The sequence below is a fragment of the Triticum aestivum genome, chromosome 6A (assembly GCF_018294505.1).
Source record: "Triticum aestivum cultivar Chinese Spring chromosome 6A, IWGSC CS RefSeq v2.1, whole genome shotgun sequence".
Lineage (NCBI taxonomy): Eukaryota > Viridiplantae > Streptophyta > Magnoliopsida > Poales > Poaceae > Triticum > Triticum aestivum.
Window position 1 is genome coordinate 444,827,124 of NC_057809.1, and position 27,740 is coordinate 444,854,863.

The 27,740-nt window shown below is 44.1% G+C and overlaps 3 protein-coding genes across 7 annotated transcripts; 1 reads left to right on the forward strand and 2 right to left on the reverse strand.

Moving 5' to 3' along the window:
• The first annotated feature begins 11,741 nt into the window (after nt 1–11,741).
• LOC123127819 (uncharacterized) lies at nt 11,742–16,041 on the forward strand. Of its 3 annotated transcripts, none has more exons than XM_044547658.1 (13): nt 11,742–12,040; nt 12,347–12,607; nt 12,696–12,962; nt 13,060–13,134; nt 13,218–13,276; nt 13,365–13,500; nt 13,616–13,712; nt 13,800–13,866; nt 14,065–14,163; nt 14,320–14,409; nt 14,814–14,968; nt 15,414–15,515; nt 15,599–16,041. In XM_044547658.1, the coding sequence occupies exons 3-13, from the start codon at nt 12,710–12,712 to the stop codon at nt 15,729–15,731; spliced, it is 1,266 nt and encodes a 421-aa protein (XP_044403593.1). In that variant the 5' UTR covers nt 11,742–12,040; nt 12,347–12,607; nt 12,696–12,709; the 3' UTR covers nt 15,732–16,041. The 3 variants fall into 3 exon arrangements, with proteins under 3 accessions (XP_044403593.1, XP_044403594.1, XP_044403595.1); XM_044547659.1 differs by having other exon boundaries at nt 12,347–12,445; XM_044547660.1 differs by lacking the exon at nt 11,742–12,040 and having other exon boundaries at nt 12,189–12,445.
• A 403-nt stretch (nt 16,042–16,444) lies between these two features.
• On the reverse strand, nt 16,445–19,728 carry LOC123127820 (alcohol dehydrogenase-like 6). 3 transcript variants are annotated; one of them, XM_044547662.1, is made up of 10 exons: nt 19,415–19,728; nt 19,195–19,331; nt 19,061–19,107; nt 18,654–18,976; nt 18,438–18,520; nt 18,273–18,348; nt 18,127–18,188; nt 17,546–17,641; nt 17,283–17,444; nt 16,445–16,962 (listed from the first exon to the last, which is right to left on the reverse strand). In XM_044547662.1, the coding sequence occupies exons 1-10, from the start codon at nt 19,464–19,466 to the stop codon at nt 16,846–16,848; spliced, it is 1,155 nt and encodes a 384-aa protein (XP_044403597.1). In that variant the 5' UTR covers nt 19,467–19,728; the 3' UTR covers nt 16,445–16,845. The 3 variants fall into 3 exon arrangements, with proteins under 3 accessions (XP_044403597.1, XP_044403596.1, XP_044403598.1); XM_044547661.1 differs by having other exon boundaries at nt 18,654–19,107; nt 19,415–19,660; XM_044547663.1 differs by lacking the exon at nt 19,415–19,728 and having other exon boundaries at nt 18,654–18,983.
• A 139-nt stretch (nt 19,729–19,867) lies between these two features.
• Nucleotides 19,868–25,450, reverse strand: LOC123127818 (uncharacterized). The gene is made up of 10 exons (XM_044547656.1): nt 25,127–25,450; nt 23,314–23,548; nt 23,048–23,134; nt 22,787–22,956; nt 22,293–22,435; nt 22,029–22,206; nt 21,322–21,919; nt 21,095–21,207; nt 20,768–21,011; nt 19,868–20,458 (listed from the first exon to the last, which is right to left on the reverse strand). The coding sequence occupies exons 1-10, from the start codon at nt 25,330–25,332 to the stop codon at nt 20,231–20,233; spliced, it is 2,202 nt and encodes a 733-aa protein (XP_044403591.1). The 5' UTR covers nt 25,333–25,450; the 3' UTR covers nt 19,868–20,230.
• Nucleotides 25,451–27,740: the final 2,290 nt, after the last annotated feature.

The window sequence follows — 27,740 nt, forward strand, 5'->3', positions numbered from 1 at the left end:
CATTGCCTCTAGGGCATATTTCCTTCAGTCTCCCACTTGCACTAGAGTCAATAATCTAGTTCACATCGCCATGTGATTTAACATCAATAGTTCACATCACCATGTGATTAACACCCATAGTTCACATCGACATGTGACCAACACCCAAAGGGTTTACTATAGTCAATAATCTAGTTCACATCGCTATGTGATTAACACCCAAAGAGTACTGAGGTGTGATCATGTTTTGCTTGTGAGAGAAGTTTAGTCAACGGGTCTGCCACATTCAGATCCGTAAGTATTTTGCAAATTTCTATGTCAACAATGCTCTACATGGAGCTACTCTAGCTAATTGCTCCCACTTTCAATATGTATCCAGATTGAGACTTAGAGTCATCTGGATCAGTGTCAAAACTTGCATCGACGTAACCCTTTACGACGAACCTTTTGTCACCTCCATAATCCAGAAACATATCCTTATTCCACTAAGGATAATTTTGACCAATGTCCAGTGATCTACTCCTAGATCACTATTGTACTCCCTTGCCAAACTCAGGACAGGGTATACAATAGGTCTGGTACACAGCATGGCATACTTTATAGAACCTATGGCTGAGGCATAGGGAATGACTTTCATTCTCTCTCTATCTTCTGCCGTGGTCGGGTTTTGAGTCTTACTCAACTTCACACCTTTGTAACACAGGCAAGAACTCCTTCTTCGATTGTTCCATTTTGAACTACTTCAAAATCTTGTCAAGGTATGTACTCATTGAAAAACTTATCAAGCATTTTGATCTATCTCTATAGATCTTGATGCTCAATATGTAAGCGGCTTCACCGAGGTCTTTCTTTGAAAAACTCCTTTCAAACATTCCTTTATGCTTTGCAGAATAATTCTACATTATCTCCGATCAACAATATGTCTTTCACATATACTTATCAGAAATGCTGTAGTGCTCCCACTCACTTTCTTGTAAATACAGGCTTCACCGCAAGTCTGTATAAAACTATATGCTTTGATCAACTTATCAAAGCGTATATTCCAACTCCGAGATGCTTCAGGGTCTTCACGTGCAACAGACGATCATCAGTAATAAGGGGCTCTTCGGGCAAAAGTGATAACGAGATCCTAATGTTAGATTTAGCAAAATTCATTTAACCTGAATAGAAGAGAGATCAGAGTCACAGAGTATAAACAAGGAGTAAAAGATCCTAATACCACCCAACGGCGACGTGGGCCCGTAAGCCACACAGCCATGTTAGTAAAGTTTTTCAATGACTAGACTCGACTTCGGCCAAGGAGTTGGAAAGGGGGATTCCTACAGGCAGTCGGCTCTGATACCAACTTTTGACGCCCCCGGTTTGATTGTACACTAATCATACACGCAAACGTGCATGATCAAGATCAGGGACTCACGGGAAGATATCACAACACAACTCTACAAATAAAATAAGTCATACAAGCATCATATTACAAGCCAGGGGCCTCGAGGGCTCGAATACAAGAGCTCGATCCTAGACAAGTCAGCGGAAGCAACAATATCTGAGTACAGACATAAGTTAAACAAGTCCGCCTTAAGAAGGCTAGCACAAACTGGGATACAGATCGAAAGAGGCGCATGCCTCCTGCCTGGGATCCTCCTAAACTACTCCTGGTCGTCGTCAGTGGGCTGCACGTAGTAGTAGGCACATCCCGAGTAGTAGTAGTCGTCGTCGACGGTGGCGTCTGGCTCCTGGGCTCCAACGTCTGGTTGCAACAATCGAGTAAAGAAAAGGGGAAAAGGGGGAGCAAAGCAACCGTGAGTACTCATCCAAAGTACTCGCACGCAAGGAGCTATACTACATATGTATGCATTGGTATCAAATGGATTAAGGGTATCATATGTGGACTGAACTGCATAATGCCGGAATAAGAGGGGGATAGCTAGTCCTTTCGAAGACTACGCTTCTGGTAACCTCCATCTTGCAGCAGGAGAAGAGAGTAGATGGTAAGTTCACCAAGTAACATCGCATGGCATAAACCTAACCGATGACCCTCCCCTCGTCGCCCTGTGAGAGAGCGATCACCGATTGTATCTGGCACTTGGAAGGGTGTGTTTTATTAAGTATCCGGTTCTAGTTGTCATAAGGTCAAGGTACAACTCCGGGTCGTCCTTTTACCGAGGGACACGGCTATTCGAATAGATCAACTTCCCTGCAGGGGTGCACCACATTTCCCAACACGCTCGATCCTCTTTGTCCGGACACACTTTTCTGGGTCATGCCCGGCCTCGGAAGATCAACACGTCGCAGCCCTACCTAGTCACAACAGAGAGGTCAGCACGCCGGTTTAAATCCTATGGTGCAGGGGTCTGGGCCCATCGCCCATTGCACACCTGCACGTTGCGTACGCGGCCGGTGAGCAGACCTAGCCTCCCTTATACAAGAGCAGGCGTTCCAGTCCAACCCGGCGCGCGCCGCTAAGTCGCTGACGTCACGAAGGCTTCGGCTGATACCACGACGTCGAGTGCCCATAACTGTCCCCGCGTAGATGGTTAGTGCGTATAGGCCAGTGGCCAGACTCAGATCAAATACCAAGATCTCGTTAAACATGTTAAGTATCCGCGAACGCCGACCAGGGCCAGGCCCACCTCTCTCCTAGGTGGTCTCAACCTGCCCTGTCGCTCCGCCTCAAAGTAACAGTCGGGGGCCGTCGGGAACCCAGGCCCACCTCTACCGGGATGGAGCCACCTGCCCCTTCAGCCCCCATCTTCGAACGGTATCATAAGTAATGTAACAATATAAGTATATATCATATGCCCGTGATCACCTCCCGAAGTGATCACGGCCCAGTAGTATAGCATGGCAGACGGACAAAAGTGTAGGGCCACTGATGTAACACTAGCATCCTATACTAAGCATTTAGGATTGCAGGTAAAGGTAACTACAGTAGTAGCAAGGACAGGCTATGCATCAGGATAGGATAACGGAAAGCAGTAACATGCTACACTACTCTAATACAAGCAGTAGAGAGAAGAATAGGCGATATCTGGTGATCAAAGGGGGGGCTTGCCTGGTTGCTCTGGCAAGAGAGAGGAGTCGTCAACACCGTAGTCGAACTGGGGGTCACCGGCAGTCTCGGGGTCTACCGGAAAGAAGTAACAGAGGGCGAACACAATAAATAACAGAGCAATCAATGTAACATAAAGCAAGATGTGGCATTACCTTGTGCTAGGGGTGACCTGACGCGGTACTAAGTGATACATGCAAAAGAGGGAAAACATCCAGGAAAGTATCCCGGTGTTTCGCGTTTTCGGACAGATGAACCGGAGGAGGAAAGTTGCGTGTTCGCTATGCTAGGGATGTGTGGCGGACGAACGGGCTGCGTAACCGGATTCGTCTCGTCGTTCTGAGCAACTTTCATGTACAAAGTTTTTTCATCCGAGCTACGGTTTATTTTATATTAATTTTAAAAGATTTAAATCATTTTTAGTATTAACAGAATTAATTAAATCAAAAGGCATTTATGATGTCATCATGACATCTGCGTGATGCAAGCGGTCAAAGTTGACCATTGACCAGTCAACTAATGGGTGGGTCCCACATGTCATAGGCTGTTATCTAATTGACAGTAGTTACATTTATCAGCAGGTTAATTAGGTTTAATTAACTAGATTAATTAAGTTAATTAATTAATTAATTAATTGTTGTTATTATTATTATTTTTTATTTCTTTTTTTGAAAACGTTCTTGGCGTGGGGCCCATCTGTCATAGGCCCCAGGGGCCTATCGGGTTCGGTCGCTAACAGGCACAGGGCACAGCCTGAGTGGGCGTATGCCCAGGAGTGAGCGGACCCAGCAGGGTGCTGAAGAGGGGGCCGGTGGCCACGGCGAGGCACTGGGCGAGGCCAGCGACCACAGGAGCGCGGCGGCGACGAGCCTGGGCGAGGGTGGGAGGAGACCCGGCGAGGCAGGGCGGAGTGCGGTGGCCGAGCGCGGCCACGGCGGGCGCGCGCAATCGCAGGGGAGCCGGGGGGTGCACCGCCCGCAGCGGGCAACAGTGCGCGGTGAGCGCGGACGGGACGAGGAGCAGCGGGACGACGCGGCGACGGGCGCGACCGAGCAGCCGAGCGCGCGCACTGGGCGGCCAGGACGCGTGGGGGGGTGCGCGGTCGAGCGCGGTGACGGCGCGGGCACGGCCCGCTGAGGCACGGCGAGCGCGGGACAGAGGGGAGGGGAGGAGCGAGGCGGAGGCTCACTGGGGCGGTAGGGGTTCAGACAGCAGGGGGTCGAGGAGGACGTCGGGGACGACGGTGACGAAGAGGAGGTAGGCCGTTGAGGAGGAGGAGGCAGTCCGGCGGGGGAAGCTCCAGCGACGAGGAGTCGAGGGCGATGGGGCGACTGGCAGAGGCGGCGGGGCAACGCGGTTCACGCGCGAGGGCCTGCCAGGGAGTGGAGTGGGGGAGGCGGAGCGGTTGGGGCGGTGGAGGACGGCGACGGGCGGGATCGGGCGCGTGGGATGCCCCGATCCAGATCGGATCGAGGGGGAATGCGAGTGTAGTGGGGGCGACTGGGGGAGTGGGGGGTTACGGGTTAGGGTTTCCCCCTCGTGGGGATAAGGCAGGGGCGGGTCGGCCGACTGGGCAGGTGGGCCGGCCTGGCCGGTGAGCTGGGCCGTCTGGCCCAGTTGGCCGGGGGCCTTTTTTTAGTTTTGTTTTGTCTTTGGCTTTTGTATTTTCTTTTCTTTTATTTCTTTTCCTTTTCTGTTTTATTTAATTTAGGACATTTAGTATTTTATAAAAATGTGTCTTCTACTCCATAACTACCTATGCCATATTTGGATTACTCCGAACATTTTAGTTTTAATATTTGAAAATTTTTATTGTTTGCTTAATTTTAAACTTGAATTTCAAATCGGTTTCGAACTAACGCGAGATTAGGAACAGTAACCGTGGTGATGTGGCATCATTAAGAGAGGTTTACTGTAGCTTAATTATCCGGGCGTCACAATTAGAGAATGATGTGATTGACTTGACCCATCCGTTAGCTTAGCACTATGATAGTTTAGTTTATTGCTATTGCTTTCTCCATAACTTATACATGTTCCTATGACTATGAGATTATGCAACTCCCGAATACCGGAGGAACACTTAGTATGCTATCAAACGTCACAACATAACTGGGTGATTATAAAGATGCTCTACAGGTGTCTCCGATGGTGTTTGTTGAGTTGGCATAGATCGAGATTAGGATTTTTCACTCCGATTGACAGAGAGGTATCTTTGGGCCCTCTCGGTAATGCACATCACTATAAGCCTTGCAAGCAATGTGACTAATGAGTTAGTTGCGGGATGTTGCATTACAGAACGAGTAAAGAGACTTGCCGGTAACGAGATTGAACTAGGTATGATGATACCGACGATCGAATCTCGGGCAAGTAACATACCGATGACAAAGGGAACAATGTATGTTGTTATGCGGTTTGACCGATAAAGATCTTCGTAGAATATATAGGAACCGATATGAGCATCCAGGTTCTGCTATTGGTTATTGACCGGAGATGAGTCTCGGTCATGTCTACATAGTTCTCGAACCCGTAGGGTCCGCACGCTTAACGTTCGATGACGATCGGTATTATGAGTTTATGTGTTTTGATGTACCGAAGGTAGTTCGGAGTCCCGAATGTGATCACGGACATGACGAGGAGTCTCGAAATGGTCGAGACATGAAGATTGATATATTGGAAGGTTATGTTTGGACACCGGAATAATTTTGGATGAGTCCGGGCATATACCGGAGTACCGGGGGGTTACCGGACCCCCCCCCCCCCGGAGGGGGGGCTTAATGGGCCTACATGAGCTTTAGTGGAAGAGAGAGGAGGCGGCCAAGAGGTGCCTCCCCCCCTCCCAAGCCCAATCCGAATTGGGAGGGGGCCGCCCCCCTTTCCTTCTTCTCCTCTTCCCTTCCTTCCCCCTCCTATTAGGACTAGGAAAGGGGGGAAACCTACTCCTAGTACGAGTAGGAATCCTCCATTGGGGGTGCCCCATGAGGCCGGCCGGCCCCCTCCTCCCCTCCTTTATATACGGGGGAAGGGGCACCCCATAGACATACAAGTTGACAATTGTTTTAGCCGTGTGCGGTGCCTCCCTTCACGGAAATACACCTCGATCATATTGTCGTAGTGCCTAGGCGAAGCCCTGCGTCGGTAACTTCATCATCACCGTCAACACACCGTCGTGCTGATGAAACTCTCCCTCGGCCTCAGTTGGATCTAGAGTTCGAGGGACGTCACCGAGCTGAACGTGTGCAGATCGTGGAGGTGTCGTGCGTTCGGTACTTGATCGGTTGGATCGCGAAGACGTTCGACTACATCAACTGCGTTGCTCAACGCTTCCGCTTTCGGTCTACGAGGGTATGCAGATCTTGCGTGATCGTAGGAAATTTTTGAAATATTGCGTTCCCCAACAGTCCACCCACATATCAAATTATCAAAGTAGCGAACGCGAGTCAAACAAACATGATGAAAGCGACTAGATAAAATTCCCGTGTGTCCTTAAGAATGATTTGCTTATTATAAGAGATCGTTCCGGCCTATCCTTTGCTACAAAAAGGATTGTGCTACCTTGCTGGACCTTTGTTACAATTATTACTTGTTGCTTGCTACAAATTACCTTGCTAGCAAACTATCTGGTACCGATAATTTTAGTGCTTGCAGACATTACCTTGCTGAAAACCGCTTGTCATTTTCTTCCGCTTCTCATTGGGTTCGACAATCTTACTTATTGAAAGGACTACGATTAATCCCCTATACTTGTGGGTTATTAGTCACGTGCCGCAACCTTCCCGTACCACATCGTCCGCCGTCGCAGGCCCAACACCTCCTCCACCCCCTTTGATGGCATGGAGCAACGACCACTCGTCGCACTCAACTGAGGTTTTTTCCGTCATCCACGGTACACCGTCGATGCAACAGGTGTAAAACAAGGAGACAAGGGTTCGTCCGGTTTTAAGTTGTTTTCGTTTTCAAATTATATTTTGGTTTGTATTTTGTTTTTTTCTTATGAATGTTTTATCTTGGTCTAGATGGTTCATTCTTCTTTTCAGTTTTTGTTGATTGAGTTGTTTTATATTTTTATTCTTTTCTTCTTTTGGGGTTGCCTATTGCTCATATGATTTTTTTTCCGGTTTTTGCATTTTTTATTTTTTATTTGTAATTTTTTTGTTGAATAAACATTTTTTAAAATACATTTACATCTTTTAAATTGATATTGAAAAAAATATTACATATGTTGAACATGTGTTAATATACGCTGAACATTCTTTTAATGCATGGTGAATATTTCTGTGATATTTATTGAACATTTTAAATACACACTGAACATTTTATTATTATATGCTAAATATTTTTTAATGCATGGTGAACCTTTTTGTAATCAGTAGTCAACATTTTAAATACACACTGACGATTTCCCGTATCATACGTAGAATTTTTAGTATAAGGTGAACTTTTTTGTGATATACAGTGAACATTTTTTAATACACTAAACATTTTTTAAACATGTGATAATTGTTTTAACACATGTATTTTTAGTAAGTTCTTAAATGTTTTAGATCCTAAGGAAAAGCTAACAACCATTTTTCCAGAAGTAAACCAGGAGAAAAAAACGAAAAAAGAATCAAATAAAGGAAAACTGCTGAACGAGCGCTCCAGGCAGCTAGCCACACATCGTTAGAGCTGGCCCATTTCCTCTTGAACCTATGCCACCTCAACTATTTGACGCCTGCACACGTCCAATAGGAAGGGGTGAACAGTGGCAGAAGGCACCACCATTGAGATTCGCTAAAATTCATGTGGACCCTGGTTATCGGTGCCATCCAGAGACAGCACAGTAGCGGCCGTCTGCCGAGACGATCAAGGAAATTATATAGGGAGTTCAGTCATGGTTATCCATGGTGTACACGACCCAACAACATTAGACACAATTGCGTGCAGGAAGGCACCGTCGCTGGTGGAAGACCTACTTTTACATAATTTTATGGTGGCTTCAGACCCCAAGTAACTCGCTGGAGACATCCACAATGGCTATCAAGGGCAACATAGCACTCATATGTGAGATTCATCAGAGATGTTCAGTTGTGTTTTTTCGTTCGAAGGTTGAGTCTGATAGAGAAGCTCATTTTTTAGCCAAGCTAGCTTTCGTATTCTTTTAGGTTAGAGACGTCATGTGTGGCTAGGCCAACCCCATGATTCAAGATGTATTTTAATATCTATGGCTTTTGATCAATAAAACTTGGTTTACCCCTACAAACACGTCCAATAGGAGGCGCTAGAGCTACATATCAGTTGTACCAATTACGCGAAACAACCAGACTTCGGTTTCCTTATTTTTTCCAAATATATGTTTTAATGTCTTTTTTCCTTTGTCCAAAAAATAAACATTTTTCTTATCCATGTTTAATGTTTTTCAAATACACGACTAACATTATTTTCCAAATATATATTTTAATTTCTATAATTTTTATATGTATTATACATTTTCACGTACACGTGAAACATTTTCTAAATTCTAATACATGGTTAACATTTTCTCATGTGTGTTAATATACTTTTTTCATACACATTTTAAGTGTTTCGTATACATCTGAAACATTTGTTTATGCAGTTAATACATTTTCGAAATACATGATTAACATTTTTTCAAACACATGTTTTTGTATATGCGTTCAAAAAACTACAAATAAAAGTTGAAATATTGGTTTTGAATGGTATGCTCATTTTTTAGACTACGCTAATGATTTTTTACAGTATGTTTAGATTTTCTGAATAAATGATTAACATTTTTTCAATGTTTTGATGTCTTCTTTTTTCATACACACTGTATATTTTTTGTGTACATCAAAACCTTTTTTCATACAAGTTTAGCAAATTTTAAATACATGATTAACATTTTTTTCAAATAGAATGATTAACTTTATATCCAATGCATGTTTTGATGTCTACTTTTTCATAGAGTGGTTTTTGGAACCCAGGTGTGTTGGAGGACTCTATTTTAAATACTTTAAAAATCACATTCAAAGTTCCAAAGAAAATGAAAAGAATTCTACGTGATCATATGGGTGTATATTACATACATGTAAAGTTTGGTGATGATATAAGTAAACATATAAGCTATACAAAAATGACAAAATGCTGATTTCCAAATAGTGAGTAATACATGCACTATTCATCTTTCCAAAATCACAATTTTTTCATTTTTGTGTAACTCACATGGTTACTTATTTTAACATCAAAATTTGCACATGTGTAATATACATCCATGTAAATATGTTGATTTATTTTCAGAATTTTTTAAAACTTCAAAATAGCATTTTGGCACTATTTTAAATATAGGGCTCCAAGGCACCCGTCCTCTGAAGTGACTTTTTGCTAGTAACATGTGCTAGTTAAATTCAAGTTTGAAGTATTATAATTTGAATACTTTGTTGAAATATAATACTTAAATTAGAACTACAACTGCATTTGAACATTTGATAGGTAAATTGGAACTAGATATGCGGTTATTTTGAGTGTGTGGATTGAACAAAAAATTAAGAGCAGATGTACGTTGTTAGCTTTGATTGGTCGGCTTCCGCATCAATGTTCACAGACTGGTCCCGGTTCGTGGACGGATACGGTGTCCGATTTACAGGCAGACGATAGGAGATGCCCTTACTCTCTTCATTGTTTTTTTTTTCAAGAAACGGAAAAGAACTCAAAGAAGCTCCCTTGACACGTACATTTCGATCTGTTTTTGTCCTCGGACGCAAGAAACATAAAAGATTTGCCATGACCGCACGAGTTGCCATCAGCCCGCGGGTGCCCGTGCCCGGTCGACGACGCACGCTCATTGGCTCATCGCTGGGTGCCACCGGGCACCGGCCGGGAGCTTCCCTGCGGCCGAGGACAAAGGCAGCCAGCACGAGCGCTGCGAGGTGACGTCCCGGAGCCGACAGCCTTTTCCCGGTTGCCTCCAACGACGGGGCGGGCGGCGGCTCGGTCCGACGGGAAGCCGGATTTGGACAGGCGTGAAGGACGACGGTGCCGCCACGTGGGCCGACGGGGCCGCTCCGGCGGTGCCTCTATATTGCGCGCGTCGACCTCCCCACCCCACCCTTCGCGTGCACGTAACTGGAATTTTCTGAACATTTCCGTCGTCGTGCCACGCCCGCTGTCACGAGACGAGACACACGAGCCTATCGAAGCCGTAGCCCGTAGGCATTGGTACGAATGCGATCTTCTAGATCACGGGAAGCAGCCGTGTCCGCGGACCTCTTCTTCAGTAGGTAGATAAACTGGGTGCTACGTGGTATTGCCATGCCGTGCCATGCCAATGGCTGCGAGATGTGGGTTAGGCGGGGACACATGATCGACCGTCTGCGTTTCTCTCCTTGGGTCCTCTTAAAAAAAAAGGCGCACCCGGGTTTCTTTTACCGCGACACTGAGCACCTCACACAAGCAGACGTCACGGAAGAAATAAACAGAGAAGAGAATTTGCTGCCTACGGAAGTGCGGTAGAAAAACAGAGGGGGTAAGGAGCCAGGGTCAACGCAGAAGTCACCAGAGGTTCCTGACGCTAAAGTATCCAAATTCCAACGACTAACCATATTAGCCAACGGAGCCCATCAAAATCTACAATGCTGTTACCAGAGAACTGAAAAATAGAAAACGCAGGGAGAATTGAGCAACTCCGGCAGCCATCGGCCCATCACCTATCACCGCCCAAATCGCTTCAGTTCACAAGGGCAACAAGGGTACAGGTACTGGAAGTCTACAGGTCAGATCCTCATGACATGATTTCATCAATCGCCGCCAGAACCCAGCAACAATAAACCAGCTAATATATACCTCAGCAAGACAAAACAAAACCTAGGTGTAACCCACCGTCTGAAGCTTGACTCAGAAGCAGCACCGTAGAAGAAACGAGGAGACACCAGCCACATATCTTCGCGCCATGATTCAGTTACCTCCCACACCCTCCAGCCGTGCACTGCTATGAAAACATCATTTGCTATCAGTTCCAACATTATTATGCCCCACCTTAGCGTTTCTTGACTTTCAAGATTTGTCTGCAAATAGTTCTAGACATTAAGCCACCTAATAATGATCATATTAACTGGTTAAAGAAACTTGTTTTTCTCTCTTTGTTTTTTTTTCATCTAATAACAATCCAACCGGTAGATTTTCTTGAGAGTGCAGATACGATGAAAGCGAGAGAAAGAAAGAGAAAATCCAACCGGATCACCTGCTTCCATCGTGCATGATGGTTTACGACCCCCGGGAAGCTCGGCTTCCTTTCTTTCTTGTTCCTCCGAGTCAAATAAAGATCGCTTTGGCGAGAGAACGTGATCTGTGCCTGCTCCGCCCTCACCCTTGTACTATTATCTGTTGGTTACCATGGCACTAATGCTTAATCTAGCTAGCCCACTCAGCCCGCAATAATACTCCTCAACAGAAAATAGCTAGCCACTAGGAGAAGAAGCAGATAGACAGAGACACGCCAACAAATATGATGTAAACATGGAAAATAAATGGGAGAAATCATAAAGTAACCACTGCTTCACCCTTTTTTTGTTCTCTTTTCAAAAAGAGGTCTCTTTCAGAAAAACTGTCAACATTTCCTTAACATCGACAAAAAAAACTGAATATTAGTGGGCTGCCACTTCCTAAACACTGGACGACATGTATCAGCGACTCCTGCCTAGTAGGCAAGAGGTGGCGGCCAACTCATTCTGGCGTGCCAGTGCCTAGCCAGTTGCCCCCACACATCACCAAGCGCGTAGCACGTTGCCTTTAAGTATACACGTCACCATTCTAGATTTTACAACTCGTTTCCCTCCTCCCCTCCCCAGACTTTAGACTTGTTCCTTCAGCCCATCACCTCCAACTCCAAGACCAGGAGGACCTCCGTTCGTTCTCCTCCAGTTCTACTTCCCCAAATCAAATCAAATCAAATCCCAATACACGAGAGCTAGCTCTTTCTAGAAGCGTAGCTCTACGTATCTTTGCTGCAAGACAAGAAGCAGCACATGCGACAAGATTAAGGTACTCAATTTTCAGCTCCATGGCTTTTTATTTCCATCCCAAGTTCAGTAAACCCTTCCATTGCTTCAAGACGAAACTAGCGGGGCACAAACATCAAGTGGTCAGCTCCGTGCACCATGAGACCTACTAGCACTGCTTTTCGAGTACTAGGCACATGCCACTTCTTAATTTCCAGCTCAGCTAACCCCAACTTGACACCATTTCTGTCATATGCTTTGTCTCTCTTTCCCACAAAGGAACTGCCAACTCCCCTCCTTCCATTCGCTCAAGTTGCACTCTCATTTCTGATTCAAATTATTAGTGCAGGAACAAGCGAGGCTAATTAAAGGTGCACGTTCTGGTTCAGATTATCAGTGCGGCCGCTGAGCGAAGCCCAAAAGGCTCACCGTAAAGCAAGGAGCAAAGGTGAGGATCTTTCCGTCGCTTTTGCACTTCTTGTGCTATCAATCAGAATCAGGGTGCGTGTTTCCCTTCGATCTCCATGCTTGCTTCCTGGCCACTTCGTGTCCTGGTCGTCAGTGTCTTACAACAGTTGATTGATTGCTGAGCTTTGGTTTCACTCCACAGGTTCCTTGGGATAAACTTCTTTCCTTGATCTTTAGTCTCCAGTCTCCACAACCAGCTGACCGGCTCTCCTCCAAATTCGTTATCGCAGATAGGGTAGCGTCCATGGGCTGTGGGGCGTCGAAATGGAAGGACCCCGGTGTTGTGCGCCGGGGGAGGCCAAGAAGCGTCGGTGAGGTGGTCGTCTTCCTCCCAGGGCTGAGGGTACCAAGAACCGTAGACTTCTCGCAGTCTCTCGCGGATCACCTGGACAAGAGCACGGTGGAGAGGCTGTCGGCTCTAAGAGCAACGGTCGTGGCAATGGCAATGCAGGAATCGGCCATGGCCCTCAAGCCGAGGCGAAGGACGACGCGGCACGGTGTGTAGAGGGGATCCTGCTTTGCTGCTAGCCTGCTACATATGTGAAATATATATGAGGGGTTTTGTTTTGATTTGTAGCCTTTGTTTGGTTTCAGGAGGGTCTGGCACTGCTAATCTTCTCCGGGCTTTGGAAGAGTACCTACCAGTTCTGCTAGGACTGGTGAAAGAAAGTGAGTGTATCCTGTCATACAGTATTTTTGCTTTGTTTTTATGATGGTGTTTTCTGACTGATTCATCATGAGTGATGTTGCAGGCAGTGGTCTGAGAAACAAAGTGCAGTTTGTTTGGGCTAACCAAGAGGACGATGCTGAGGTAAATAAAATAAGGATGGGGTCCATCCATGTTCAGAGATGATCCCTTGGTAAAAGATGCTCAAAGTTACTTCATGGTTTGGTTGCAGGAGACATCCATGGCGGATGCTTGGTATGAGGTGCTGTCTGTGCTGCACCTTATGGCCATGGTGTGCTTCCTGCAGGCCAACTCTCTGCTTCTTCCGAGGTCATACGGCGACGGCCATGGGCCGAGGGTGTCTGAAGGTTAGTCATTCGGTACTAACATCTTGGATTCTTATTGGATTAAGAACATTGTTAGTTTTCATGATTTAGTACACTGCTAAGTGCTAACAACACAAAAAAAACACGTGTCCGGCAGAGAGCAGGCGAGCCACTGTTGATGTTTTCTTGAAAGCCGGTGGGTACTTGGATTGTGCAATTAATCAAGTACTTCCGCAGATACCGCCCGAAAAAAGGTTTAATTCTTGGTTATATCAGTTTATGAAGCTCAAAGAGCCCAAGTTTAGGATGACGTCTACTGAATTCTTTGGTCCTAATTTCAGAAGGGCACTCCCGGTAGATCTAGTTGAAGGAAATCTAAAAGCTCTTAGCTTGCAAGGACTTGGCCAGGTACTCTTCAGTAATTTGATGATTTTTGTTTTGCAAAGTGTAAGGACAAATCAAAAAGTAAATGATTCTTAATCTCATCCAAAACTGAACTACTCAACTCTGTCACATTGGTTGCAAGTAGATCTGATATATAGGGGTTTATTATTGTACTCTTGTTCTTGGGATGTTTGAGTGACTTACCATCTTCAAATGCTACAGGGAGTTGATATGCAACTTGGATTGGCAATTGATAATCCAAAGGCCACTTTAGCAGTCAAACGACGTTTAGCTTGCGAGATGGTCAAATATTGGCAGCAGGTGTTTCTTCTTTCTCCCAGACCTATTTTAAAGGGCTTATGAAGTTATGAGCATATGGGTCTGTTCTTTCCCATCATACTTCATCATTTTGTTTTTGCATTCAACAGCTATTGTGTAATCCTTTTGTACTTGAATCTATAAATTATTGTTCTACAGATTAAGGATAGCATACCGGAGCTTCCTTTGTCAGATGGATGGGCAAAAAAGCACACACTATTTGTAAAGTGGAAGTATGCTGAAGCAAAGGTGTGCATACCAGCTTACCACTATTTTCTCATAATTCCAGAACATGTTAATTATTTTGATTTCCAAATTGCAAATGTGTTCCATGTCTTGAACTGAAAAAAAAATATTGCTTGTGACCAATGGTGGAGCTACGTGAGGGCAAAACTCGGCCGTGTACCGCCCAGCTCATGTGCAGAACTGGGGCGTGAGGGAACAATTTTGTGCTCACCTTAGCCTGGCCCACCCAGCTATTTCTTTGTGCCTCTGCCACTAGACGCAACCTTACATATCCCATTTAAATTGAAGTCTTCACCAGATCACACACAGACTCTTCGACATGGCGAAGATATATAATATGTAGGTCTCTTTACCTTGCTAACTAGAGACATTTAAATCGGTACTGTTGCTCTTTATATTTTTGTCAGGCTGCTGCATACTACTTCCATGGGTTGATTCTTGATGAGGGAAACACCGAGAAATCACAGGAGATGGCAACATCATCCCTACAAGCGTCAGAGGAGTTTCTGAAAGAGAGCAAAAGAGCCTCTGAGGTCTTCCATTCGACTCCTCCGACATCAAGGTCAGTTGACAATTTTTAGTCTTCTTTAGGATTTGATTAACCTGTCCCAAATCTACTACTGTGCCATTTGGCGATTTCTAGGCCTAGTATGAACAAGTTGGCGCAAGGAGGAAATAATTCCGAGGAGCCTGCTATTTGAAAGCTATTGTTGCATAGTAGCCTCTGTGTCACAAGATGCACACAGCCATTATTGCTGCATTGTATAATACTCCCTCCGATCCTAAATATAAGCCTTTTTATAGATTCCAATACGGACTACATACGGAGCAAAATGAGTGAATCTACACTCTAAAATACATCTATAGACATCTGTATGTAGTCCGTATTGAAATCTCTAAAAAGGCTTATATTTAGAAACGGAGGGAGTAGTTGAATATTTGAACTTGCAGAGTTTTGCTTGAAGCAATCAAAATGGAGACTGAATTTTGAACATGTAATGTTGCAGGATCTCAACTCCTTTCGGAACAACCAAACATCTCTTGGACATGATCCCACAAGAGACATTAAGCAAGCTCCAGAATAACCAGGACCTTAACACCCAAGAAAGGTAATACTAATATTTTCTAGAAGGGGTGACAATTATTTACCTTTAATGAACAGATGTTAATCATAAATATTTTCTAAATTCAGAACATCAAATACCGGAGTCAGCCGGATCATCACACCGCCGCCTCCATTGCCAGATTTCCCTTTGGCCCTAAATCCTGAGGAATATGAGCTTCCCCAATTAGACCCACTGTTGAAGAAGGAAGCTAACCACTAATGAAGTTTCGTTACCAAGCTCAGGCAAGAAAGAAGGCCTTCTTCTAAAAGGGATCACTCCTCCGCAGCTGAAAAAGAACATAAATTCTGCAACACTTTAGAGGACAATAGTGAGAAACGAAGTCTATTACGCCGAATGTTAGAAAGAAAAACAATTTTATTAATGTCGACCAGTTAAAATGAATTACCCAACAAGGTCCAAGGATCTGAAGAGCATTGTACAGACGGATCTTTTCTTGTGAATTAATGCTTTTGTTGACAGATTTCTAGCCACCAACTTTGCTAGAAAAGTATAAAGTAAGCATCCAGTATATCCTCTCATCCGGTGCTGCTCACTAAAATCACAGGACGGATTTCAGTCCATTCTGTGAACTTTTGTGATCCTTTTTTTTGTGCCAAAAAGTGCCAAAAGGGGACCCACAACTTGTTTAACTTCAAGAGATTTTTTTTGCAGAGAACTTCAAGAGAAACATTATGTAGTACATAATGTACATATTACATGACGCATAGTTGGATAAAAACAACATTATGGGAATACATATTTTGAAACATGGTGCTTCCACAATTGAACTTTAACAGATACCAAGAGTGGTTACTAGCCGAGGATACACCTTGAAGCGCACGCAAATAACATGTTTCGTTATTTCCAAAATAGAATTCTTCACGAAGGACCATACAATGGGTCCTCAATCTATATGATGTATAACCCATCCATTAAGAAGAAATAATTTTGTTTACATTTTTAGAACATTCAATTTTACATAATTCATCCCAATCAAGAAGCTCAATATTAGAACAATATTGCACAATGCACCGAACATGCATACACCATTATAATCACTAACAGATCAATTTTTAACAAGTTAGATTACACGAATAATTCTTGAGGTCGGACATATGAGGAATTCCAAGGGAATATCAGTATGATTTGTAATCTCCTCAACAACTATAACACCATAACTCTAAGGTGAGACACCAATAGAGAATCACACTGGAGCTTCAATATGTTGGTGTCATGAAAACTCGAGCCAGGAGCAGATCAAGTGAAAAATTACTGATGAGAAAACCACCAAAATTGTACAGGTATGATGGCACTGATGTATAAATCAATCCTGTCACTTTGGCATGTGAATCACGCATCGCAAACACCTGTTTTGTAGCATCAGTTCAAGCGCTTTGTTGATGTCACTGAATGGCATATCATGTGTGACAAGGCCATCAACTTGGATTTCCTGAGAAGTTACATGACAGAATGGTCAATGCATATTTGAGGTCTACGCGTTCCAAATAATTTGTCTCGGCTGAAAACTATATTACACATGCCACATTTATTGAATCTATTGTTGTGTGGCAATCGTTGATTCTGCAATGTCTGGTCCATTATACTAGTGTCATTTCTACTTGCCTCCACAATCTCACACCACACTAATGAGGGACAAACTAATTACACCAAGACGAATAATAAAGTTCAGTTGCTTAATTTAGCATTGTTAACTGAAAGTTGGGAAAAGCATTACAAAACATTTGGTTCTGCAACAATTTTCCAAATTACCTTGTTTGCGTACTTCTCCACTAACAAAGGTATATCAGTTTTGGGTCTCCATCCTCCAAACAAAGACCCCTTCAGTGTTCTTCCAGAGAGAAGCAATCCATAATGAGCAGAAACTTCTGGTTTTGCTTTTGGTACACCAAGAGTTACAGTCAGTCCCCATCCCTGACAAGACCAAACATGAGAGGAGAAAATGCATCTGAACATAATAGTAAACTTTTGTGGCACACGGTTACTAGAAATGAAAAAGACGAACAGAAAATTACATCAGAACATGATTGCAATGCAGTCGAGACTACTCCGGTATCACCCACACATTCAAAAGAGTAATCAGCCCCTCCATCAGTAAGCCGTTTTACTACCTGAAAGGATGAACAAAATGTCATTCCTATGTTGTTTATCAGGTTGGGATCAATCGGTTAAAACATATGAAGTGAAAACCAGCACCACATCAGTTTTTGACATCTCTCTCTTATGAATGGAGTTGTTATAAGAGCACATTGGCAAAGCGTGTAACCCAAAGCTTGCTTACTGTGCATAATCTTGTTGGACAAGTACTGCCTAGGCAAATAACTTTTGTGTTCTTGCTTTATCTTATGATTTTGTCAAAATTTAATGGTTAGTCCAGTCCATGATTGAGCGCATCAGTTTCTTTGTGTAAACAGAATGCCATTTGTACACCAAAGATGCAGTTAAGATAATCATATAAACTGTAATAGATCAGTGGTTCAAGTTTATCAGCCAATTTGATCTAATTTAATTTTTTCCATATTCCTCCCCTAACCGAGGGAGCCGGGTTCCACAATCATCAGATAACGAAGCAAACCAAAAGCTTCAGGAAAAGTACCTGCTGAACAGGTTCATTCAATTCGGCAGGATTAATAAAATCTGTAACACCAAAAGCCTTCCCTGTGACACAGACACACCAAGTAAGTTTGCAGAAAAAATATTGCCATAGAAGTATACAGTTATTATTTTGCACTGCAAAAATACCCTTTTCTTGCTTAGCAGGATTGGTATCTACTCCAATAATCTTGGAAGCTCCCCGTAGCTTAGCACCTTGAGCTACCTAAATCAGCAGATATGGGCCTCAGAACTGCATTTCTTGATATGTGTTTTCTTAACTTACATACAATAGCAGCTTATGTAGATACTCACCGAAAGTCCTACAGTTCCCAGACCAAATATAACTACACTTGACCCCTTGGATACATCAGCAACATTCCAAGCCGCACCAAGGCCTAAAGAAGAGATTAACAGGGCAATGAACAGTGGATGATCAGACACCTTCAAAACAAGATGAATGAATAATTTGGACACCAAAACAATTCTTTGCAAGCTTCAGAGGAGCATGGGGCAAAGTGAAGGGTGTACCTGCGGACGCGCCGCAGCTGAGCAGGCATATCCTGTCCATGGGCATGGTGGGGCTGACCTTGACCGCGCAGCCCGAGTGGACAACCGCGTACTCGCTGAAGCTCGACACGGCGCAGTAATGGTACACGGGCTTCCCGCCGATGGAGAAGCGGGTGGTCTGGTCGCTGTGCATGACGCCCTTCCTCTCCAGACCGAGCGTCTGGCACATGTTGCTTTTCCCCGACACGCAGTGCTTGCAGCTCATGCATTCCCCGATGAAGACGGTGAGCGCGTGGTCTCCCACTTGGAACTCGGTCACTCCTTCCCCGACGCTCTCGACCACCCTGCGGACTTCAGGTGTTAGGCTGTCAGCATTGTGAATTGTGTGAGCGGTGAAAGCAAAAGGAGAGAGAGATTGTGATACGGACCCGGATGCTTCGTGCCCGAAAATTCTGGGGAACAGATCGGGCTGCGCCTGCGATTCGGATCAAAGTTGAGAGTAGACTCGGAATGGGATGCAAATGCTCGGGGGGAAGAAGCTGTTGGTGGTGCCGGTGCGTACCGTGGACTGCCACTGGGTGACGTCGCTGCGGCAGATGGAGGTGGAGACGACCTTGACGCGGATCTCCAGTGGCCCCGGCGGGGCGACCTCCACGTCCTCCATCACCAGCGCCTGCCCCGGCCCCCATGCCACCGCCGCTGCACGCAATCAAACACTCACCGGGTCAGGAGCACGCATTCACGCGACGAAACCAGAAGCTCGGGCGGGACGGAGTGGTCACCTCGGCAGGTGATGACCGCCGGAGGGGAGGGCGACGATGCAGCGGCAGCCATTGCTGGAGAGTTGCCTACTGGTTTGCTGCCTGTGCAGATTCTGGTGGGGAGAAGTCAAACAATCGTCGCTCCTTGGTTCCGCTTTAGAAGGGGGGAGGGTTAGGTAGGAGTGCCGCTGCCGCCTACCTACCACCGTTGCTCAATGCTGCTACCGCAACACTGTAACAAGAAACTTGGACATCATATTGCTGTCAGGAAAGAGCGCGCACCAGCAACGGCTCAGAACTTGTCCAGTCCACTTGAACAGTGCCTGCACCTGAAGATTGCCAATTCGATGGCAGCAATTCTCCCTTTCTATGTGACCAATCTTGCATAGCCGCAAAAGAACATGATCTATGCAGCCTTCATAGACACGTCAGGAACAACAAAAGAGGGAAGAAACAAACAACGCGACTGTCCAATAATTCAACGCAACTGTTGTATAGACATATTTGTAGCTTTTTATGCATCCATAACAATGACAGATGTACAATGATTACATTGTTAATCAGGAGACATCATTAGCATTTAGCACTACAAATGTACTCCCTCTGTTCCAAAATAAGTGTCTCAACTTTATACTAACTTTAGTATAAAATTATACTAAGCTTGAGACATTTATTTTGGGACGGAGGGAGTATAATGTAAGATGTTTTTTGACACTAGGACGGAGGGAGTAGAAACGATTCTCAGGGTAATCAAGGGTGATAATCTGTACATGTTAGCTGGCTAGGAGATTGGGGAAAATTGTGAGCTCCTAGTTGCAATGGACACAGAGCTCATAGTCACATCTTCTTCTTGTCTTCGTTAGGTCTGATCATCTGTACAGGAGCAGCTGGAATACGGGCCCACCACTCTTTAATTCGTCTTCGGAACTTCTCTGTGTGTTGCTTCCTTAGTGGCATCTCCCTCGTGTAAACCTCCAGGACTGCCATCAGGAGCAGATGCTTAGGAGGCATCAACACAACAACCGCAGCTGCAACAAGAAGTGCCACTGCGACTATTTCAGTTGCCTGCATAGGGAAAATATGGAGATTAGCATTTTGGCAGATCGACCTCTTTGTATAGGTACAAAGATAACTTATTTTGGAATGACGTGCAATGCTGGATGTAAACTATCACACATGTATAGACAAATATTGGGCTTGAAATGGCTCATATCTGATGAGTCAAATAAATGTTATCACTAAGTTGTGTCAAATTGTAAAACAAAATACATCAAAGCGGTAAGCACATCAAGAGATTATCGATGCACTGCGAGTTTTCTAGACATATCCCTCAATAAACAAGACTTATATTCAAAAGCAACAGCAAGGACAAACCTTTGGAACAGCTGCAAACAAGAGAGCTCTGAACTTGAGAAGAACAATATTTACAGCCTGTAGGGTATCTTCCAACTTGGATATAGCTTCCTGCAAGATCAAGATTTGCTCGACAGGATTTTTAGTTGGAGGAGGTCTTACTTCAAGCACTTCCAACAGTTTTCCTTCTTCACTGTACTTATGCCAAAGCATAACGACAGCAAAGACTATGAAAACAGAGGGCACAGTGTAACTGACAAGCCCGCTACATAACAAAGAAAAGACATATTAAGCAAAGCGATATACGTAAGCATACTTGATAAGATCCAGCAACCACAACGAAATTACCTTTGGATAACATAGAGGATAAAAGCTAAGAACAAAAATGATTTTAGAGGATCTTCCCACTTGGTTAAAGAGTAAATAAGTTTGCCTGCATGAATGAACGAAAAAAGTATCTCCTGCAAAATAAGGGCCAACCATCAGAAATCAAATGGCAATAATGTACTTGTACAATACACCACTTGGGTGTGACCATTGGAAAAGAACAATTTAAGTTGATCTTATCAGCACACCTGCATGAGGGCTACATTTGCATCAAGACCTTCCACCTTCACTTGATCAACCGTAGCACGTGCTGCCTCTATTCTTTCAGAATAAAGAAATGACTCTTGCAAAGCAGCCTCCAGAGATTTTGTCACACCAACACAAACAGCACAAAAGCTTATCTCCTTTTCAGTTTCATTTTTTCTCTTCAGCAAGTTAAATCCCATTCTAGAGAGAGCATATAATGAAAATGGTACAGAATGAGTCTGCGGTGCTTTGTCAACTGATGGCTCAGTTGCCAAATGGCTCAACGAAGTGTCCAACAGTTGGAAGTAATTGTTGTATAGGGCCTCTAATACCATATCTCCTTTTGGGAGCTTTTCAGCTAAGCTAAAAGTGAGTGTTGTCTTAAAGTGAGATGGAGCAATATGAAAAGCTTCTTTCACAGCAGAGTATCTCAAGATGCCCAGGATAGCCTTTGAGAGTGCTTCTGCTCTCTGAATATCTTCAAGGTTGAATTTTCTGATAAATCTATTCACCTGCATTACTTCACGAGTGATTGCTAACCAATAGTTTCTTCGTGAGGGGCTCCCTAACTCAGGAAAGTCGAAATAAATTGGTTCTGTTCTGCAAATATGGTGCTGTTAGTTTTGAAGGAAACCTATGAAAGTACACCTACAGGCTACAGTGCTCAGTAACATAAGTACTAGAGAACTCTTCCCATTTCAATACTTACAAAGTGCTTGATTTGTACATCACAGCTTTATCAAACAGACGAACACCCAATGGTCCAGTAAAATCTCGCTTGATCACTTGATTTGAATCTGTTGCTAAATCATATTTAACAATCTTATCACCATAACCAACTCTGATACTTTGAAAATAAAGAGCATGTGTTGTAAGGATCAATGTTCCTGCCAAAAATAAAGAGATGATTAGTGGATTCCCTAAATGAAGCATGCCTGCAAAATGAAAATCAAATGCCAGTCAGTCAGTTCACCTGGCCAAGCTGATATCCCAATATGCTGCAATACAGGATGAATAGGCTTGTCACCATCAATAGCTAAGATACATTCCCCAGCATCAAGATTAAAACTTGAAGCAAGTGATGACTGCATAACTCCTTTGATAGATCTGAATACCCTACACAATAACATGGATATTTCTCTTAATGTTTTTTACTGAATCAACCATAGATTCATAGCATAACCTTTTCCTGGTCAAAAGGTTTGTTTGGGAAAGTTTCTAAATCTAGGGTTCAATATCCCTGAAAAAAGACCTGGGGCAATAGAAAGCACTACCAATACAGTATCAATTCCACAATAAAAACACCTAATGATGCAACTACAGTTGTAGAGAATACGAACTTGGTCTATTTTAATTGAAGCACTAACAGTGATCAAAGGATATTCATACATTGATTCCTTAGACATTAACAAAGGGTGGGGAAAATAAATAATGAGAGCTTGATCATCCATCAACTGTATTTCTTACCGGTCTAAACTTTTGAGATACTTGTCATATACGAAATAATGTAACCGGCCACCAGATGAACACGTAAGTGCATCAAATAGATTGTGGACAGTAACCAAGTCAGCTATTATTGGGCATGAAGGCGCTATTCGTGTAAAAGCACTTAAGCCAACTGTCTTCATGTCGTTAACCTACAAATGAACAGCACAAAATCATCATGTGCAGACACATGAAGAAATGTGGTCGTAACAAAAAAATCGATGTTTTGTAAACAGAACTAACTTGAACAGCTAAACTTGTGGAATTCGTATAGAAAATTGATCCCTCATCTTCATCTTCAATCTCCACGGGATTACACAAGGTAGAATTCTGACAATCACAATAAATAGAAAGAATGATGGATATCATAAAGTTAGAATTGTAAATTTCTCTTCAGAAAATACAGGTGTCATTTATTTATTTATGCTTCAAACACGACTATTTGATAAAGGAAAAAAGGGAAGACGAATGGTATATGGTGACCAACTGCAGCAATGAAGATTTCTCACATTTTTTAGCAATCCTTCCTCAGAACCTGGGTTTTCCCAAGCAAGCATCATATCAAACATTAAACGACGAAGATTCATATCAGCCAAATAGTCTGGACGTGTAGTTACTTCATGGAGAGCTTTGTGGCAGCAGTACTCTAATAGTTCTCTGGCATATGTATTGGGTTCCTTACAATTATCTGGGAAATCAGCCTCATAACTTTGCTGCAAGTTCTCAGTTGCAACAGCAAGAATCCTGAAATTGTAAAACTGAGGAAACTAAGCACTTGACTTTAGAACTAATCATTTTGAGAGGAACTTTAGTAGAAGCTTGTCAGACATCACAGCACCGATATGAATGGAAGGGTATGATAGTGGAAATTTTAGGAGCGAATAGGGTGATATCATGTTTTTAAGGCTAATTACGAAGTTCTTCAAAGTATAGAACTTGACTTGATCAAAATGGTGTGTCGGATTTAGCTGATTCGACTGTGGCTAACTTATACTGCTTTACTTTCTCTCTCACAACAAGACCAGATACAGTAAGAACCACTGGATATCTAGCAATTACTAGCAAGAAACCTGGTGCGTTGCTATGGGCCACAACTTTTTACTACATGTTAGACTAATTACTTTATGGGATTGAGGTGTTGCTAGGCATATCCACAAATTCGTGATAGATCAGGGTGTCTTTGCAAAACATATTTAAGTTGGGTGATGAGCAATCTGGCAATCCCATCTGTCTCAAACATTGGTAGCAAAGCGTATGGCACAATCAATTATTACCTTTAATGTAAGAATTCATTCAGAGAAAACCAGCAGCCCCATAATTCAATTTTCATGGTTAGTACAGGTAGAAGCAAACGGGCCATTACCACCAATTGCTCTTTTTTTATATGAGTAATGACATGTGGGCATTAGCGAAATATTGAAGTGTGTCATACAAATGTCCAAAAATAACTAGCTATTACCAACGTTCAGGAAAACGTTAACTAGTAATTGCTCGGCCAGCTGGCGAGTAGGGCATTAATTGGCCAGTTAACTGATTTATTGGACGATATTTTGAACACAGGCTATTACTATAGTCTCTACTTCCAGAATGTAACAGTTTATGCAGAGAAAATTAGCAGTCGCATTTCCTCTCTATATGAGCTAATTTCAGATGGAAGTTAAATTACGATTAACCTGGTGGTGGTGTAACTATGCTGATTGGTCCGTTCTTTTTAGTCAGTGAATCTTGCAGATGCAGAATATATCAATTGAATGTGCAGTCTAGCAAAATGGTGAAGTCGACATTACAGATATTATGCCCTATGCATGAAGAAAGTCAATGTCAACAGTCATACACGAAAACCATGTGAATCCCTGAAACTCACAGGGAGATCCATTGAAGCACTATAAATTCATGCCCAACTAAAAGAGAGTATTCTATATACATCAACTCCTGTACTCTATCCACCCTGAGGACAATAACTACTGTCTACTGCCGACGGTGAGAATGAAAGGGCGCTGCTGTTTTTTGTTTAACAAAAGTGGAGAAAATAAGTAATACAGAAAAGCACGCATGCGCTTCCTATCGAATTAAGCAAATTAAATTAACAGTCAGCGAGCAATCATATCATAGGTACTGAACAGTCTAAGATGATTTCAGATGAGCATTTAAGCACACGCCTCAGATGAACCGATCGAACGAATTTGGGGCAAGCAATCAGCATCAGTTGGGTGAGTGAGAAGAGGAGCAAAGAGTACACGGCTTGAATCGAACTTCAACCCTCGACCCCTACTACTAGTCTACTACCAAAGCGAGCTTGAGGTTGGGAAGGCCCCTGCGTACCGTGAGCAGCGGGAGACAACCGAGTTGGCGACGGACGAGAGCTGCGGGATGCCTCCGTCGGCGCCGCCGCCCTCGCCCTCGCCATCGGCCGCCGCGGGGGAGCGGGAGGTGGTGGAGGCGACGAAGGCGGCGGCCGACTGGCGGGAGAGGCGGGCGAGGAAGGTGCGGATGGGCTTCTCGCGCACCCACGTCTCCACGATCCCCATGTCGACCTCGCTCTCCTCCGAGGCCTCGACTCCTTGTATCCTTGACCCTTCGGGGGCTTGATTGGACTGGAAGCCTTCTTCCCCTTGCTTTGGGGCTCTGCTGCCGGTTGCTGTTCCTTCCGTCTTCGTTTCCTCGCCTCCGTGTCGTCACGTCTCGTGCGTTTCCACCGCGGTGTATCTTACCGGCCAACTGTGGCGCCAGCTGTGTGAGCGCGCGCGGAATGCGGCCAGGTAGGATGACGGCGCTGACGGGGCCGGCTGAGTTGGCAAGGTAGTCCACGGTCGCGCCAGCCGCCAGCACAGTGGAAGGCTGTGTTTTCTTTTTTCTTTTTTTACATGAGTGGAAGACCTTGCTGACTGGGTGATAAATGGCTAGACACTTCATTTTTATTCTCTGGGACACATACATTGTTTCTACTATGTACATATATATTCTTTTTAGTTACCGAATTTCATATGACAGCCCAATGGTTTGTCTACTACTTCCTCCATCCTATAATGTAAGACGATAACGAGATAAAACCTTCAAGGCTAAGAAATATTGAACAAAAGCTGAAAGCTTTATTGCATTGTACATTCAACGTTATCTCAGTAGAAAATTATGTGAACTTATTATATAGCTTGAAAAACTTGATAAAATTTAATACTATATGCATCACTTTTTTCCATTAGTCAATACGTGCATTTTCAGTTTTACACGTACACGATTACTAGTCAACAGTAGAAGGAGCAAATGTATCTCAATCTAGACATTCTTATATGTTGTTGTCATTCATTCCTAAATTGATTAGTTGAAATTTCGTTTTCTTACATGAATTGAAATTTCGTTGGCAGGGAGAACCGTTTTGTTAACTTGGGACGTCGTTCATTCCAAGCCTAAACTTTTTTTTTAATCTTGCCAGTGTTGTTTGGTGGATCTGGAACGAAGGATAGTACGGTAGAGATGGGTAGGTTGCAATACTGAATCGTGCTCCCATCCATAGCCACGACCCCACCGCCAGCCTTTGCCTCCCTCCGCTCGCTGTCCGATCTCGTCTACACCCTATTACCCTCTTCCTCCCTCGCCAAGCCCCACCCCTACCTCCCGCCCCTAGCCTCCTTCTCCCTTGGCCCAGGACCGGCCCAACCATTATGAAGGCCCTAGTGCGAATGAGGTACACCGGACCTAACAAATATAATAGAGTGGAAAAATACTTTCACAGTTATATGTCGCGGATCATGAAAATTATTATATTATAGAGTCATAAACATCAAAATTGTAATTAAATTAGAAAATTAAGTCTTAATACATCATTTATATGTGATTATATGATGCAAAAAATAATTATAAAATACATCTACTCAACCATAAATAACTATTGAATAAATGCAACGTGGTGAAGTGCACCGAGGGGAGGCAAATGCTTAAATTCTTTATAATGTATTTAGGTATGTAGATTATTGGGCCCTGTTTGACATGGGCCCTAGGCTGCCGCACCTTTTGCCACGCCATGAGGTCGTTTCTTGCACCGCTATTTGAAGAGGGTCGTTCTAAGATGTTATCAAACTCCTTAAAGCGACCAGATGCATATGCAAACTTTATGAAGGATTTGCAGAGTGGAAACTATACAATCTCCATGCTTGTAAAGAAAGATGAGAAGTATGAAGCACAACAGCGAGTGTTGGGTAACGTAGTAATTTCAAAAAAAATTCTACACACACGCAAGATCATGGTGATGCATAGCAACGAGAGGGGAGAGTGTTGTCTACGTACCCTCGTAGACCGAAAGCGGAAGCGTTAGCACAACGCGGTTGATGTAGTCGTACGTCTTCACGATCCGACCGATCAAGTACCGAACGTACGGCACCTCCGAGTTCAGCACACGTTCAGCCTGATGACGTCCCTCGAACTCCGATCCAGCCGAGTGTTGAGGGAGAGTTTCGTCAGCACGACGGCGTGGTGACGATAATGATGTTTTACCAATGCAGGGCTTCGCCTAAGCACCGCTACAGTATTATCGAGGTGGACTATGGTGGAGGGGGGCACCGCACACGGCTAAAAGATCAAATCAATTGTTGTGTCTCTAGGGTGCCCCCTGCCCCCGTATATAAAGGAGCAAGGGGGGAGGTGCTGCCGGCAAGGAGGAGGCGCGCCAGGAGGAGTCCTACTCCCACCGGGAGTAGGACTCCCTCCCTTCCTTGTTGGATTAGGAGAAGGAGGGAAAGAGGAGGGAGAGAGGAAGGAAAGGGGGGCGCCGCCCCCCTCTCCTTGTCCTATTCGGACTAGAGGGGGAGGGGCGTGCGGCCCTTCCCTAGCTGCCTCTCCTCTTCTCCAATAAGGCCCACTATGGCCCAATAAGCCCCCGGGGGTTCCGGTAACCCCTCGGTACTTCGGTAAAATCCCGATTTCACCTTGAACACTTCCGACA